Genomic DNA, 17,441 nt, shown 5'->3' with positions numbered 1-17,441 from the left:
TTTCTCCTTTGTTGCCCCCCTTCAAATACCAAACAAGATCTCCCCTAAATCTCAGTTTCCCCAGGCTGAGCAAGCTCAGGTCTCTCAGCCTCTCCTCACATGGGAACTTCCCAGGCTTTGGATCATCTTTGTGGCCTCTGGATCCTCTCCAGCCTGGCCACATCTTTTTTTGGCAAAGTGGGGATCAAAACTCTTTCCACAACTCTGATGGCTTAAAAATAAGATTTTATTTGAAATCCAATCCCATTTGCAGCCTCTGAGCATTCCTGCAAGCACAGAGCACCCAGCAGCAGCACTGGGAATTTCCTTCTGCAAAGATTTCTTTTTAACCATGTGAACTGAACACAAGGTACATTGCAGGAGTTTAATTTTATTTTGAGTTTAAAGAATGCCCTAGAAAAGGGGGGGATGGATAATCCCATAAAACAGGTTCTAAAAAGGTGGTTTCTGCAAATATATCATAAAAAGAGTTCACTGTAGGGCCCAAACCAAGACATAAACCCAAAACAGATTTACACTGAGCAATAGATTGACACTGTCTGGTTCTGAGTCATCTCTTTACCACACTGGAATCGTTTGGACCCATTTTTTTAGTCAGAAAAGGATCTGAATTTGGTCCCAAAAATGCAATTTGTGTATTTCAAGCAGCGTAAACATCATAACCAGCAACCACGTTGCTGCCTGTAAACAGAGTGGTGCAAACTGCTCCCAACACTTTTAAAACTTAAAAATATTCTACACAAAAAACTTTTACCAGAACTGACCTCTATTTTCTGCTGCCTCCAAAGAAATCAAGACACCACAAAAGTGAGGCTCCCATTCCCTAAGGAATGTACACAAGTGCCAAGGAATAAATCCCACTGGGCTTCAGTAAAGGCCGGTCTTCTTCATGATCCTCAGGAATTCCTGCTCGTTCACTTCCCCATCCCCATCCCGATCTGCCTCATCAATCATCTCCTGCAAGAGATTTGGGGTCAGGATTTAGGTCTGGGGTTTACTGGGAATCACTGGATTCATGCAGAATTCCAGCCACTCTTTAGCTGTGCTGGAGGGGACAGTGTTGGCTCAAGCTCAGACAAAATATTTCCTGAAATCTGTTTTGCTGGGGGTATTTATAGAGAAATCTGACCAGGAAATATTATAGGAAAAGTCCTGGGGGAAACAAAGTGCTTGGAGCAGAGCCATTCCTTTCACACCACTGCTACTGCACTAAACAGCAATGGATGGTCCCATTCCTACATCCATGTGGGCTCAACCCATCCCTGACCTCAAAATCACAGATTCCAGAAATTCCTCCCTTCCTACCAGCACAGAGAGGATTCTCCTCCCAGCTCCAGCACAAAGACCCCCAAACCACCAGGTCCAAACCTGCAGCTCTTCGTCAGTGAGGTTCTCCCCCAGCACTCTGGCCACACGTTTGAGGTTTTGGAAAGAGATTTTTCCAGTCTCATCATCATCAAAGAGTTTGAAAGCTTTGAGAATCTCCTCTTTGGAATCTTTTTCAGCCTTAAGGAAGAAAGAACAAGTTTAAGGTAAAACAGGAGTGGTTGTGTTGTAGGTGACACTCAAAATGAAGTTATAAAAGGTATGATAGGCTGAGAAACCCTTGGGAACAAATAAAGGAGCCCAGCCAGCAGGAATTACACATGAAATTCAGACAAAGACACAACCAGAATTCCACAATTTCAGGGATTTTTTTCCGTCCTTGCCAACCAGATATCTTTGGGATTTCACTATCAGGGTCTTCTGCCATTAAATATCTGGATTTTGAGAAGATTTTTCAAACCAGAGATTTAATCTGTAAATTAGAATTCAAAGGAAGAGAACACCCCCATGCCAGACATCAATCCTCCCAAAGCTTCCTGCAGGCCTGAGCTGCCTTCCATCTGTGAGAAAACCTTTTTTCCCTTTTTTCAAACACAAAATTCACCTCTGCTTTTTAAAGAAATCTGTTAATGATATCACGATTTTAATTTTTCCCTGAAAAATGAGAGAATCCAGGATCTGGATTACTCCAGCTTTTATACATTTAATTGTTAGGATTCAAATATATAGAGCTTTAATCTCCCTGTAAACCCAAAAGGAGATAAAGGCTCCTCATCCACCTTCCAAATTCCCTTTGTCTGGAGCTGTGAAAGGTCCATACCATTCTCTGGGACATCACTGCCAGGAAGTCACTGAAGCTGATTTTTCCTGTCCCCTCCTTATCGATGTCTGAGATAATTTTCTTGATCTCTTCTTTCTTAGGTTCAAACCCCAGGGCCCTCATGGCCACCTGGAAGGACAAAATAAGTTACAAATCCTACAAAATTGTCACCAAAACCACAGGAGAGGGGGAAAAGTGTCCAAAATTCCGTGTCTCCTGGAAAACAGGGGCAGGCTGAGAGTGAGGCTGCTCTGAACTCACACCAGGATGCAGAAAACAGGGATAGAAACATTCCTGTTCTGGAACTGTCCCTCAGCTAATCCAGGAATTTCCTACACACACTCTGAGCATCTTTAACTGGTCAACCACAGAGAATTTGAATAAGTTTATTTTACATTCTGATGATAAAAATCTTGTTGGGAAAACATTTTCCTCCATTGATAAAGGGCCAGATAATAGGAACAACAACCATAACAATAATAACGAAGCATTAAATCCTCAACAAGAGGGGAAACCTCCCCACTCCCACCTTTTTAATGGACACAACCCCTTTTTTTATGTTTTATGCACAGAGAAAGAGTTGGGACACAAAGCACAGAATTATACATTAATTTTGGGCAGCCTGGCCCTAAACACACTGGATAGGAGCAGAAAAGAACTGCAATTAAAGAGAAAACCATGCCTTTTGCCCACCAGGTGTTCTGCTGGAGAGAGGAAGGGGAAACCCAGGAAACTCCTGTGTTTTTTTGAGGTTATTTGAGCATTTACGGCCCTGTTCCCTTATAACCTCAGTGACTTCCAGCCCCAGGGAAACCCCGACCTTCAGCTCCTTGACATCGATGCTGCCGCTGCCGTCGGTGTCGAAGAGCTCGAAAGCCTCGCGGATCTCCCGCTGCTGCTCCTCCGGCAGCTCCAGCTTGAGATTCACCTTCTTCCGCGGCGCCGCGGCTCCCAGCGACGGCTTCTTAAAGCCGCAGGCCTCGGCACGGCACAGCGGGGTCGGGGGGGAACGGGGGGCTCAGGCCTGCCAGTGCCCCTGAGCCCCAACACTGCCCTGAGCCCAACCACAGCCCTGAGCCCCCAACACTGCCCCTGATCTCCAACACTGCCCTGAGCCCAACCACAGCCCTGAGCCCCCAACACTGCCCCTGATCTCCAACACTGCCCTGAGCCCAACCACAGCCCTGAGCCCCCAACACTGCCCCTGATCTCCAACACTGCCCTGAGCCCAACCACAGCCCTGAGCCCCCAACACTGCCCCTGATCTCCAACACTGCCCTGAGCCCAACCACAGCCCTGAGCCCCCAACACTGCCCCTGATCTCCAACACTGCCCTGAGCCCAACCACAGCCCTGAGCCCCCAACACTGCCCCTGATCTCCAACACTGCCCTGAGCCCAACCACAGCCCTGAGCCCCCAACACTGCCCCTGATCTCCAACACTGCCCTGAGCCCAACCACAGCCCTGAGCCCCCAACACTGCCCCTGATCTCCAACACTGCCCTGAGCCCAACCACAGCCCTGAGCCCCCAACACTGCCCCTGATCTCCAACACTGCCCTGAGCCCAACCACAGCCCTGAGCCCCCAACACTGCCCCTGATCTCCAACACTGCCCTGAGCCCAACCACAGCCCTGAGCCCCCAACACTGCCCCTGATCTCCAACACTGCCCTGAGCCCAACCACAGCCCTGAGCCCCCAACACTGCCCCTGATCTCCAACACTGCCCTGAGCCCAACCACAGCCCTGAGCCCCCAACACTGCCCCTGATCTCCAACACTGCCCTGAGCCCAACCACAGCCCTGAGCCCCCAACACTGCCCCTGATCTCCAACACTGCCCTGAGCCCAACCACAGCCCTGAGCCCCCAACACTGCCCCTGATCTCCAACACTGCCCTGAGCCCAACCACAGCCCTGAGCCCCCAACACTGCCCCTGATCTCCAACACTGCCCTGAGCCCAACCACAGCCCTGAGCCCCCAACACTGCCCCTGATCTCCAACACTGCCCTGAGCCCAACCACAGCCCTGAGCCCCCAACACTGCCCCTGATCTCCAACACTGCCCTGAGCCCAACCACAGCCCTGAGCCCCCAACACTGCCCCTGATCTCCAACACTGCCCTGAGCCCAACCACAGCCCTGAGCCCCCAACACTGCCCCTGATCTCCAACACTGCCCTGAGCCCAACCACAGCCCTGAGCCCCCAACACTGCCCCTGATCTCCAACACTGCCCTGAGCCCAACCACAGCCCTGAGCCCCCAACACTGCCCCTGATCTCCAACACTGCCCTGAGCCCAACCACAGCCCTGAGCCCCCAACACTGCCCCTGATCTCCAACACTGCCCTGAGCCCAACCACAGCCCTGAGCCCCCAACACTGCCCCTGATCTCCAACACTGCCCTGAGCCCAACCACAGCCCTGAGCCCCCAACACTGCCCCTGATCTCCAACACTGCCCTGAGCCCAACCACAGCCCTGAGCCCCCAACACTGCCCCTGATCTCCAACACTGCCCTGAGCCCAACCACAGCCCTGAGCCCCCAACACTGCCCCTGATCTCCAACACTGCCCTGAGCCCAACCACAGCCCTGAGCCCCCAACACTGCCCCTGATCTCCAACACTGCCCTGAGCCCAACCACAGCCCTGAGCCCCCAACACTGCCCCTGATCTCCAACACTGCCCTGAGCCCAACCACAGCCCTGAGCCCCCAACACTGCCCCTGATCTCCAACACTGCCCTGAGCCCAACCACAGCCCTGAGCCCCCAACACTGCCCCTGATCTCCAACACTGCCCTGAGCCCAACCACAGCCCTGAGCCCCCAACACTGCCCCTGATCTCCAACACTGCCCTGAGCCCAACCACAGCCCTGAGCCCCCAACACTGCCCCTGATCTCCAACACTGCCCTGAGCCCAACCACAGCCCTGAGCCCCCAACACTGCCCCTGATCTCCAACACTGCCCTGAGCCCAACCACAGCCCTGAGCCCCCAACACTGCCCCTGATCTCCAACACTGCCCTGAGCCCAACCACAGCCCTGAGCCCCCAACACTGCCCCTGATCTCCAACACTGCCCTGAGCCCAACCACAGCCCTGAGCCCCCAACACTGCCCCTGATCTCCAACACTGCCCTGAGCCCAACCACAGCCCTGAGCCCCCAACACTGCCCCTGATCTCCAACACTGCCCTGAGCCCAACCACAGCCCTGAGCCCCCAACACTGCCCCTGATCTCCAACACTGCCCTGAGCCCCCAACACTGCTCCTGAGACCCCTCATAGTTCTGGAGCCCCCTCCCAGCTTGTGAGTCTCCTCAGCTCCCCTCAGTGCCCTCACAGCGCCTTCGCCATCCCCGGACCGCCCCCTGACCGCTCCTGAGCCCCTCACGGCCGCTCCCCGCCCTCACCATCCCGCCGGCTTCTCGCCTGGCAGCCTCAATATCGCGCTCTCCCATTGGCTGCCGCCCCCACGCCGCTGCTATGGCAACGCGCGCTCCTATTGGCTGCCGTGATGGAGGAGCCGAAGGTGAATGAGCCCGTGGGAGAATCCCCTCCTTCCTTCAACGCGATTGGCCGGAGTGAAGAGGGGTTAGACCAATCAGCGAGCGGGAGCGGGCTGGCGCGATGCTCGCCCCAGGGAAAGAGGCGGGAACAGGGCGAGTGGGGCGTGGTCTGGCCGCGAGCGCGGCGCTCATTGGTGGAGCGCAGGCAGGGGGCGTGGCCGGGGCTCCCTGAGGGCGGCGGCGGCGGCGGGAGGGGTCCGGAGGGGCCGGCACCGGGAAAGGAGCTGGGAACGGCGGGGAACGCGGGACAGGGCCTGGGCTCCGTGAGGAGGGTCCCGCGGGAGTGGGGAAGGGCGCTGGGGCTGTGGGAAGGAGCTGGGAGCAGGGCAGGCGGTCCTGGCGCCGTGGGGAGGAGGTCCTGGGGGCTGTGGGTGAGGAGGATGGGGGGCTCCGGGATGGGGCTGAAAGGGCTGGGGGGCAAACGGAGATGCAGCAGTTTGTAAAGGGCATTTTGGAAAGGGATGAGGTGCCGAGGGACAGGGGGTGGAAGAGGGAAGAGCTGCAGGGGGATCACCTGTGCCCCTGCTTTAAACCAGCTCGGTGCTGCGGCTGGACGGGCACCGGTCCCGCCGCTTCTCGCCTCTTTCCTTGGAATTTCAAAGGGGTTTCCGAAAAATCGGTACCAAAGAGCCAGCACCTGTATTTGCTGATTTAATTTGGAAGAACAGGGAGCATTAATTCCCTCTCCTCATCCTTTTTCAGCATAATGGCTTCAAAGCTTGATTTCTGTGACTAGAAATGCGATGTTTTATTTGATGTTGTGCTATTTTTATTGGGAATAAAAGAATATTCTCCCTTTTTTCAAGGATTCTGGCGGACAGTGCCTCACCCAAGCCATGGCCACACGCCTCAGATCGGTGAGTTGGGGCCTCAAATGGTGCTTTGGCTGTTTCATCTTGAAACAAATTCATAAATATCCTGCACATCACTAGGGAAGATATGAGGCTGCTCCTGCATTAATGATAATTCTGAGGAGAAAACATGTTTTTCCAAGGTATAATTTGGGTAGATTGAATTCATACCTTAAAATCAATATAGACATGTAGCTTGGCTTGCCATAAATATTATACTGTGCAATATCAAATTGTAGAGAGTTTATAATAAAATTATATATAATTGTGGCTGCCCCTGGATCCCTGTCCAAGGCCAGGTTGGATGGGGCTTGGAGCAGCCTGGGATAGTGGAAGTGTCCCTGTGGAAGGTGGAATAAAATGAGCTTTGAAATCCCTCCAACCCAAAGCAGTCTGGGATTCTGGGATTCCTCTGAAGCCTCTGCAGTGCTCTGGGGCTCAGAGGCAGAGGGCAGCATTCTGCTGCAGTAAAACTTCACTTCAAGCACATCTCAGAGCAGTTTGGGTGCTCTTGGCTCCTGGAGAGTGCACAGCCATCAGGGAGTGCCCCAGCGGTGTGGGGTGGAAGGGACCTGATGGGAAAGGGTGCAGGGCAAAGGGAAATGCCCGTGGAAGGGAGTGACTGCCTTTGGAGAGGGGCTGAAGCAGTTTCTGTCCCCTCTCTGACTGAATCCCCTCATCCTCTCCAAACAACATCCCAAAATGCCACATCCACTTGTTGGCTGAGCACTCCCAGGGCTGGGGACTCCCAACCTCCCTGGGCAGCTGTGCCAGGGCTTGGCCACTCTTTCAGTGAAAGAATTTCCCCAGTATCCACCCTAACCTCCCCTGGCCCAGCCTGGGGCCATTCCCTCTCCTCCTGTCCCTGTTCCCTGGAGCACAGCCCGACCCCCCGGCTGTCCCCTCCTGGCAGGAGCTGTGCAGAGCCACAAGGGCCCCCTGAGCCTCCTGTGCTCCAGGCTCAGCCCCTTCCCAGCTGCTCCTCACAGGAGCTCCAGACCCTGCTCAGACTCTCCTTGGCATGGCCCATCCCAAATAACTGCTTCAGCTTTGGTGTAACTCGGGGAGCTCCTCACATTTCTCTTGTGGATCACCCAAGGCTTGGCAGCAGAACCTTTGTTTGAGGATGGCCTTTAAAGAGTTGTGAACAATCGCTGTCTTTGTGTGCTCCCTCAGAGGTGGGGGTTGTGTTACAACCCGGAGGAAAACTCTTCCCAGCCAGCACAGAGCATTCTTTGTGTAGCAGCTCCCTCGGACTCAGGGCCTGCATGTTCCGTGCTGGCAGTGAGGTCTTTGGTCTCAGTCCAGTCAGACGAGTGCCCAGACTGAACTCTGTTAATTAGTGACTCCAATCACTGATTTACAAAGCTTAAAGAAAAAGAAAGGAAGAACTAATGGCTCAAAAGGACAGCCCCTGCCTTCACCTGGCTGCTTTCTTGGCTCTGAGTGTCACACGTTCTGATCGTGGTGATGGTTTTGATGCTCTGAGTTAGCTGTGGCAGGAGGCTGAAGCAAATCACAGAATCACCCAGAGTCCCAGACTGCTCGGGGCTGGGAGGGACCTCAGAGCTCCTCCAGTGCCACCCCTGCTGTGGCAGGGACACCTCCCACTGTCCCAGGCTGCTCCAGCCTGGCCTTGGGCACTGCCAGGGATCCAGGGGCAGCCACAGCTGCTCTGGGTACCTGTGCCAGGCCCTCCCCACTGTCCCAGGGAACAATTTCCTTCCCAATATCCCATCCATCCCTGCCCTCTGGCAGTGGGAAGCCATTCCCTGTGTCCTGTCCCTCCATGCTCATGTAAATCATATTTCTCCATCTTTCTTGCAGGCTCCCTTCAAACTCTGTTTGCTTTGCTATCCAAGCAGAGTTCAGGGGAGCCAATCTTCTCCTTCCCTCCTCCCTGAGCCTCTTGGTTGTGAACATGAGGCAGAGTCCTTCCAAAATCCCAAAATCAGAGTGTCTGCACTCATAACTCCCTGGGTCAGCAGAGAGCTTTGATGTCTGAGTTCGATTCCTCTGGTGGAGCTGCTGAGCAGAATTGCAGCTCACGGAGCCCCAGGGCGGCTCAGGCCAGTGTGCTGTGTGTGCCTGTGTGTCAGGGGGGTTCCCTGTCCCTGTCCCTGTCCCTGCAGGCTGGCAGGAGCTGCACCGTGATCGGGGGCTCGGGGTTCCTGGGGCGGCACATGGTGGAGCAGCTGCTGGCCAAGGGCTACAGCGTCAACGTCTTCGACATCCAGCAGAGCTTCGACAGTGAGCAGGTGACCTTCTTCCTGGGAGACCTGTGTGACAAGGAGGTGAGGAAGGGCTGGCTGCAAATGAACAAGGGCAAATGCAGGCCTTGCACTTTGCTTGCACTTTCCTTCCTCTGAAGGAAACAGATCTGGTGTCTGATGTGTGGATTCTGCTGCGAGCTGGAGAGAGCAGGACTGCTCTGTGCCTGGTGCCTTGCATTACTGTTAGCTGAGATTCAGGGTAATTACAGCCCCTGGGCTAATTGCAGGGGGTTCTCCCAGCTCTTCTCAGCTCCATGAGAATGGCACAACTCATATTCCCAACAGTCAGGGCAGGATGAGTGGGAGCCTTGGCCAAGGCCTGTGTGAGCCATGTGGGAGGTGACTTTGGGACAGTCACCTGCACTCACCCAGTGCTTTAAACCTGCTGCTTCCTCAGGGACCCAGCTCCAGGGAGTCCTGAGCCTTGTACCTGCACCTGGGGATTGCAGGGAGTGCAGCCTGGACAGCCTCCAGCTCTGAGGAAGCTCCCAGGATCTCTCTGGGAAGAAGAGAGGATGTGGTGTGTGCTGAGGACAGGACATTGTGGAGATCCTGGATGCTAATCCCATTCCTGCTGCCCACCTTTATGGAGGGAACATGACTTGAAATGCAGCTGTTTCCATGAAAAAGAGCTGGTTTATTTCCCTGCTGTTGATTTCTCCTGATACCCACCATGGCTGTTGCTCCATTCCCTTCTCCCCCGTGTTTCCTGCAGGCTCTGCTGCCAGCCCTGCAGGGAGTGTCTGTGGTGTTCCACTGTGCCTCACCAGCCCCTTCCAGTGACAACAGGGAGCTGTTCTACAAGGTGAATTTTATGGGAACCAAGGCAGTCATTGAAGCCTGCAAAGAAGCTGGAGTGCAGGTAAAGCTGGAAAAGCCCTGGAGACCAGGAGGGGCTGATGGACTTCGTAACACTGGCACACAGGCCAGTGTCAGCCTTGTCTGAGAGGGGGACAGAGGGCTCTGTGATACTGAATTCCCACTTGGTCCATGAAAACCAATGGAATAGAGACTCTGTGGGTCTCCTGCTTAGTGTAAACTCAATCCCTGTTTGCCACAGAAAACCACATTGTGATTGGAATGAAAAAGCTTCCATTGAAATCTGTCCTGCCTGGGAGTCACCTTGGGAGAACAACACCTCACAAGTGGCTTCTTTCCTGCTTTCATAAGGGGACAGCCCCAGAGATGCCTTTTCCAGCAGTGGGAATATTCATGGCATCAATTCCCTCCCTGAATTCCTCACCATGGAATGAGGAGGAGCACAGTTGTGCCATAATCTCAGTGCCATTTGGTTTAGAAAGTCAATTGCCCACAAAAGAAAGAGCCTGAGGAAGCCAGCCTGGAATTGGAGACTGGATTTTCTCCCTAAATTACTTTGATATCCCATAAGTTTTCATTTAAATTAATTTATTTTAAATTTATTTATTACATTCATTTCATTTATTTCATTTAAGTCACCAAACAAAAACATCCAAGGTTTCTCTTCTTGTTAATCCACTGAGATCTGTTATTGCCAAGATGAGCAAATCTTTCTTTAAAATACTGGGTGTGTGTTAAGTGTTCCAAGCCTCTGATTCTCCTGGAGATGTTTCCCCTAGATTGACTGCCTTGGGGGTTTGTTGGAATGTTTTAATCTCCTTTAGGTAGCATTAAATGATGGGACAGAATGAATTAAAAAGAGGGGGTTCTCTTCCTGTAGTTTCTATTCATCTTCTGTTAGACTCAGGTTATTTTCTGTAGAATCAGTTGGTTAAATATTATTATTATCATCATTATTATCTTTACTCAGCCTTTGTAAATAATGATATTTTTATTCTGGACTTTAAACAACTCTTTTCTCCCCAATCTCTTGCAGAAATTGGTGTTAACCAGCAGTGCCAGTGTAGTTTTTGAGGGCACAGACATAAAAAATGGCTCAGAAGATCTCCCCTATGCACAGAAACCTATTGATTACTATACAGAGACCAAGATCCTGCAGGAGAAGGTATTTGCCAATGTTAAATTGTTACTTTTGGATGTATTCACTTAATACAAAGAGAATAAAATCAATCTGTGGCATGAATTGCCACAGAGGTTGAATGAAATGCTGTGTGACACTGCAGAGGTGTCACTGCCACGGAGGAGCCACAGGATAATCCCAGTTCTCACCTGCCAAGCTTTGGTTTAACAGCAGCCAGGGGAGGACTTTGTCCTCTCTACTGCTTTTCCTGATTTGCAGCCCTAGAGCTGGGAATGTGACAAAGGCACTGAGTAAGGAGGAGAGGAGGTGAGAATGTGGCCTGAGCTAAGGGCACCGGCCATTACTGAAAATATTCATGGTAAAAAAAGATCTCCAAACATCTGAGAGTTCCCTGCCTTGGACACTTGCACAGCACCAATATCTGCTCCTCTCCTGTTCTTACTGCTGCAGCATCTGTGGTCTAAATGTGGGAAAGCAATGTTTTCAATCAAAGGCAACAGACCTTTTCTGGATCCTTTTTCCATGGCTTGCATTTCAGCTGTGGGAAGAATCTGCTTTTTGTGCCAGAAGAATTGAGAGTTCCTTCCATGCTGATGCTGACAGTGTGAGAGGCTGCAAGGAATTTCCTCCACAAGAGCTTAATTAATTTAAATTGTGCAAACATCTGTTCCTTCCCAGCACTTTGCACTAACTGATAAAGGGGAAGCTGAGGAGCAGCAATCAGGGGTAGCCCCAGTGCTGGTGATTATGGCTTTGTTTTGGGGGAAACTCAAAGGATTTTGTCTGTGCCTCCTCTATAGAAATTCCAGCAGCTGCTGGAAGTGAAAACACTTTGTTTAGGAGCTCCCAGGAGAATGAAATCTGCTCCAGAGCTGCTGAATGTGCTGCTGGAGCTCCAGGGAGATGGGATCACCCCCTCCTGAGAGAGATGCAGGAGAGCTGGGGTGGGTACAGCTGCTGGGAGGGACAGAAATGGAATTCCTGAGTGTCCTTTTCCACTCCAGCTCGTGCAGAGGGTTCATGGAGGGAAGGAGCTTGGAGAGCTCCTCTGGCTTCTGAGGTGTTCAAAGAGAGAAGCAAAGCCTTCCCTTCCTTTGTCAATTCATTAAGTGCTCAGTCATAAAAATTGGTTTGTGTCTGGTTTTCTTACCAAGGAGAACTGGGAAAAGAGATGGGAACAAAGGAAGGATCACTTTAGCCTTGGGGCTAAAGGAAGGAAAGACAGGAGGGGATAATTGGTTTGTGTCTGGTTTTCTTACCAAGGAGAACTGGGAAAAGAGATGGGAACAAAGGAAGGATCACTTGGAAAGACAGGAGGGGATGATAATTCTTCCACTGGTTCCTTCCCAAGGAGATGGGGAGCCCCCAGCCCTTTCAGTGATGATTGTGGGATGCTGGGACCCTGGCTAGTGAGGATTTGAGACTTTCTGTGCTGCCAGCACTGACCCCCAAGAGAACACTACATTGACCTGAGGCCGTGGAGAAAGCTTCCAAAATGGAATGACAGAACTGGGATTGTGGGTGTGGAGTTTGAATACAATTGTGTGATATCACAGGGTGGAAAACTTAAGGTTTTATAATACACTAATATATATAGAGCTAAGTTGGAGGTTTTAGGGCAGTGGCTGGTCCTTCTTCTCCACCTTCTTCACCTTCTTCTCTGTGACAAAATGGAATGACAGAACTGGGATTGTGGGTGTGGAGTTTGAATACAATTGTGTGATATCACAGGGTGGAAAACTTAAAGTTTAAGGTTTTATAATACACTAATATATATAGAGCTAAGTTGGAGGTTTTAGGGCAGTGGCTGGTCCTTCTTCTCCCCCTTCTTCACCTTCTTCTCCGTGGGTTTGGGTGGTGTTGTGGAATTGGATAAAAAAGTCCACATTGCAGGCACAGGGGTGGTTGGTTATTGGGTTAAAAGGGAAAATAATTTAGGTGTCATTTCTTAACTGGACAGTTTAGCCTTAAAAGGCCTGATAGAGAGAGAGATGGGGCTCTATTGTTAGTTTGTTAGAGAGAAGTACTGTAGAACTCTGGGTTTGTGAGACTGTAACATAGATAAGTATTAATAAACATCTGAGTCCCAACAAGAAATGCCATCTCACACATTTAATCCTGACCCTGGCAGAAAAGAAGTTAAGACTCCACCTTGAGATGCATTGCTGAGCTCTGTTTTCCTTGTTGATTTCCTTCTCCTCTTTCCCTGCAGGAGGTGCTCAGTGCAAACGACCCAGACAACAATTTCCTGACCACTGCAATCCGTCCCCATGGAATATTCGGGCCCAGAGACCCTCAGCTGGTTCCCATCCTCATACAGGCAGCAAGGAGTGGCAAAATGAAGTTCATCATTGGGTGAGCAAGGCCCAGGCATTTCAGAGCTGGGGCAAAATCAGTGCTGGATCTACAAAGCCCTTTTGGAAGGGAACAAAAGGAAATCAGTTGTGTTGTTTCTTTTATTTTTCACTTTCCAGTTTCTTTTCCTTAAAAATCCTATGTCAGGGTCTCACTCCCTGCCATGGTGAGGGTCCATAAAGCCAGAGGAATATCCATGAGGAAAGCTGGCATGGCTTGAGCTGTTAAAGAGCTGTGCCATTAATATAGGCAGTTCAGATTACTTGCTGTTAATTTATACCACTTGTGGTGTTTGAGGTTCTGGCAATTAAAATCTCTATTAAATATGAAACACTAAAAGTATGGCCTGAAATTGCAGCACCAGAGAGTGGGAGAAGGGGAAACTTGGGATGAATTTATCCTGATGGAAGTCCTTCCTTTTGTCACAAGCAGATTCTCAGCACAGCTTGCCTTGGGGCTAAATTCCTTTTCTGTGTGCAGGGATGGAAAGAACTTGGTGGATTTCACCTACGTGGAGAACGTGGTGCATGGGCACATCCTGGCTGCAGAAAAGCTGCACAAAGGCTCTCCCCTGTGTGGGAAGGTGAGGGGGGAGGGGAGGGGAGGGGGCAGGGGGGAGGGGAGGGATCCCCACGTCTGCTGAGGGGATCCATGCTGATTCCTGAGGGTTCTGGACATCACCCTGCAGGCCAGCAACTCCAGGTTTTGCATCTGTGGTGAGCACTGAGTGCAGCCACCTGGGCTGAGCTGGATGGATATCCTGGAATTTCCTGCTCTAACACTCCTTGGGAAGGGCAGTCCAGGCAGAACTGGGGGCAGCCAGGAGGCACACATGGAAACACAGCAGCTTTTGGGACACAGTTCAGAACAGGAGGAGCTTTTGCAGCTTTTCCTGGTCCTGCTGTGCTCTGGGCACACTGGGGTGTTTTAACTTGTCTGCTCTGTGGTGTGGCAGCCAGTTTGGTTGACATTTATGAGGAATCCTGGCCTCTGGAGTGCTGGAAGTAGCTGGTTTCCTTGGAAAAGCAGGGATTCCCCCCTTCTTCACGCAGAGGTGGGCAGTGCAAAGCAGTTTGTCAGGACAATGTGCTCTGGCCCAGGTCAGGGGAGTCATGTCCTCACATGAGCAGGAGAGGGGCCAGCACAGAGCCAAACCTGGGAAATCCAGCATGATTTTAAACCCTGGCTTCTGCTCTCCCTCTCTTCCAGGCCTTTCACATCACCAACGATGAACCCATTCCCTTCTGGACCTTCATGTCCCGCATCCTGACCGGCCTGGACTACGACCCCCCCAAGTACCACATCCCCTACTGGCTGGCCTATTACCTGGCCCTGCTGCTGGCCCTGCTGCTGGCCCTGCTCAGGCCCCTGGTGGCCATCAAGGCCACCTTCACGCCCATGAGGGTGGCCCTGGCTGGGACCTTCCACTACTACAGCTGTGAGAGGGCCAAGAGGGCCATGGGCTACAGCCCCGTGGTCAGCCTGGACGAGGCCATTGCCAGGACAGTGCAGAGCTACCCCGGCCTGCGCCGGGCCAGGGCCTGACAGCCCTGCCTGGAGCCTCTGCTGCCTGATTGCCATCGTTTGTGACAGCTGGACGTGGAGCAAGTGTCACCAGTTCCCAGGAAAGAGGAGTTTTCCTGAAGTCTCTGCTCCTCCTCCTCACCATTCTGTGTGGGAGCTGTGCTGACAGTTTGTTTCTTGGATGTGACTTCTTGTTTGGAAACAGCTGCTGAACTCTCTGGGCTGTGAATAAACACCCTGCTGTGCCCTCTTCAATCCTGAGCAGGCACACCAGCATTCCTGCTCCTCTCCCTCCACCCTTGTCCCGTGTTTTGTTGCTCTGGTGACAGCAGCCACCTCTTCCCAGAGCTGCAGGCTGGGTCACAAACACTTCCTGTGGCTGGCTGCCCCTCTGGGCTTTGGCTTTGCTCTCCACAAGAGAGCCCCGTGCCAGAAAGGACTTCTGCCACCATCTCTTAAATCATTGCAGCTCTTCTGGTTTTCCCTCCATGATCAGGGGCTGGTTTGGCTTCTCCCTGAGGCAGCAGAAGGAACCCACATGGAATGTGTTCACTTGTGGGTTCACTCCTTTGTCCAGGCAGGATTTATTTCTGTTCCAAAGGAACCCAAGTAAATCACACAGAGCTGACTTTGCAGCTTTGTGTCCCATCTCTGAGAGGGCAGATCCCACATCCACAAACAGGATGTTAATGATTCCCTTTTGGGGACAGAGATCTTTGGGAGCTGCCTGGCAGCAGCCCCAGCACTGTTCTGCAGATCTCAGTGCTGGGAAGATCCTGCAGCACCAAGCTGCTCTTCCCTGCCCTGTCAGTGCTGGTCACGGAGATTTTTGGTGCTCTGACCACTTAGTCCATGAAAAAACCTCTTTTCCACAAGGAAAGGGGTACAAAGCAACAGTCCCCAAGCCATTTCCTCTGACTTGTATGTTAAATGTTCTTTGCCCTCTAATCTTTCTAAGCACTTCAGTTCTGGTTTGCTTTTAAATGAGGGGTTTAGGTTAGAGCTGGAATTTTGCCCTGTGCAAATTCCTGGATCCCTGGCAGTTCTGGTGTTTCGAATTTCAGAATGATGGGAAGTGCCTCAGTCACAGAATTACGGAATCCCAGGATGGTTTGGGTAGGGAGGGACCTTAAAGCTCATCCCATTCCACCCCCAGGGACACCTCCCACCGTCCCAGGCTGCTCCAAGCCCCATCCAACCTGGCCTTGGACACTTCCAGGGATCCAGGGGCAGCCACAACCTCAGGCACAAGGAGCCTTAACCTCAGTGTGCTGCTATATTCTGATTAAATGGGTTTTATTTGAACTTCTGGCTGCATTCTGCGGAAAAAAAAAAAAAAAAAAAACCAAACCACCAAACCATTGGGCTTTTTTTCCCTGGGAATTTTGATTTGCTGCTTAACAGCTGGCTTTACCAGCCTTGGCCTTGCTTGATCTTGCAGCAGATACTGGCCAGGTGCTTGGGCCAGCCCCACCGTCCTGCTGGGCACAGCTCAGCCCCCCTGGGAGCAGGGACAGCCCTGCCTCCCGCGGGGAGGGGATGGAAGGGGAAGGATCCAGGATTTCCTGAAGCCAAACCACAGTAAATCACTACATCCCTGTCAGATTGTGCCATTTTCTGACTTGGAGATGGGGCAGCTGAGAGGAGTTTTTAGAACTTGGATTCTATTTTCAGTCTCATGTGAAGGGTGAGACAATACAGCTGTTAAAATTCACGCTATTACAATCGGAAGCTTTCTATCAAACTTCAAAAATTCTCTACAAATTCATTTCCCACACATCAACTTCGGCCTCTAGGTGGCATTTCCCAGCCCGGCAGCTCCAATCCATCCCAAAAATGCCGTGGCTGTGCTTGGGCACAAGTCAGGGCAGGGTGACTCCTCCCTGTGCTGGCAGGGGCAGCTGAAGGGGCTGAGGGCCCTGGCAGCTGAGCTCAGCTGGGCCACAGCGGGGCAGGGGGTCCCTCTGCCAGGAAGGGACCCAGAGCTTTTCCAGGCTGGGAGCAGTGCCCAGGTGGCACCGAGGGCAGGGCTGGCACAGCTGGGCTGGCTGCTCTCCCGGTGCAGTCAGGGAGCTGCCAGGTTCCTCTGGCTCTCAGTGCTGCTGTTTCCCAAGCCCAGGTAAACAGGGAGTGCTGCAGCCTGGCTGTGCCTCCATCCCTGGCCCCACACAGCAGAGCCCTGCCTGCTCCACAGCCTCTTCCAGCCCTGCTCCAGCCTCCTCCTCTCGTTTTCCAGCTCTAACCAGCATAAATCCCATTCTGGGTAGTTTTTTGGGGCACTGATGAGATCCTTCTCTTGTGCCCTGCCTGGATATATTTTTGTGCCACCTCTTCAGCACTGGGAGGGCGTGGAGCTGCTGGAGCGAGGCCAGAGGAGGCAGCAAGATGCTCAGGGGCATGGAGCAGCTCTGCTGGGAGGAAAGGCTGGCACAGCTGGGATTGTTCACCTGGAGAACAGAAGCTTTGGGGTGACCTCAGTGTGGCCTTGCAGGGCCTGAAGGAGCCAACTGGAAACATGAGAGAAACATGGAGACAATTTACAAGGGAGGGAGGGATAGGACACAGGGAAGGGTTAGATGGGATATTGGGCAGGAATTGCTCCCTGGCAGGGTGGGCAGGGCTGGCACAGGGCGCCCAGAGCATCTGTGGCTGCCCCTGGATCCCTGGCAGTGCCCAAGGCCAGGCTGGACACTGGGGCTGGGAGCAGTCTGGGACAGGGGAAGGTGTCCCTGCCGTGGCAGGGGTGGCACTGGATGGGCTTTGAGGTCCTTCCAGCC

At 52.4% G+C, this 17,441-nt stretch overlaps 2 protein-coding genes across 3 annotated transcripts; one reads left to right on the top strand and one right to left on the bottom strand.

Annotated features, from left to right (window-relative positions):
- Window positions 1-208: 208 nt before the first annotated feature.
- CETN2 (centrin 2) lies at window positions 209-5,593 on the bottom strand. The gene is made up of 5 exons (XM_041424277.1): window positions 5,546-5,593; window positions 2,967-3,125; window positions 2,147-2,275; window positions 1,369-1,506; window positions 209-957 (listed from the first exon to the last, which is right to left on the bottom strand). Exons 1-5 carry the CDS (start codon window positions 5,591-5,593, stop codon window positions 868-870), a joined length of 564 nt encoding a protein of 187 aa, XP_041280211.1. The 3' UTR covers window positions 209-867.
- A 313-nt stretch (window positions 5,594-5,906) lies between these two features.
- Window positions 5,907-15,609, top strand: NSDHL (NAD(P) dependent steroid dehydrogenase-like). 2 transcript variants are annotated; one of them, XM_041424254.1, is made up of 8 exons: window positions 5,907-5,964; window positions 6,508-6,558; window positions 8,685-8,846; window positions 9,541-9,687; window positions 10,681-10,809; window positions 12,998-13,140; window positions 13,621-13,723; window positions 14,350-15,609. In XM_041424254.1, exons 2-8 carry the CDS (start codon window positions 6,538-6,540, stop codon window positions 14,683-14,685), a joined length of 1,041 nt encoding a protein of 346 aa, XP_041280188.1. In that variant the 5' UTR covers window positions 5,907-5,964; window positions 6,508-6,537; the 3' UTR covers window positions 14,686-15,609. The 2 variants fall into 2 exon arrangements, with proteins under 2 accessions (XP_041280188.1, XP_041280187.1); XM_041424253.1 differs by lacking the exon at window positions 5,907-5,964 and having other exon boundaries at window positions 6,035-6,558.
- Window positions 15,610-17,441: the final 1,832 nt, after the last annotated feature.

The sequence above is a fragment of the Onychostruthus taczanowskii genome, unplaced genomic scaffold (assembly GCF_017590055.1).
Source record: "Onychostruthus taczanowskii isolate IOZ18803 unplaced genomic scaffold, ASM1759005v1 scaffold81, whole genome shotgun sequence".
Classification (NCBI taxonomy): Eukaryota; Metazoa; Chordata; class Aves; order Passeriformes; family Passeridae; genus Onychostruthus; species Onychostruthus taczanowskii.
The sequence above is the reverse complement of the archived record's forward strand: the minus strand, read 5'-3'. Positions and strand labels throughout refer to the sequence as shown.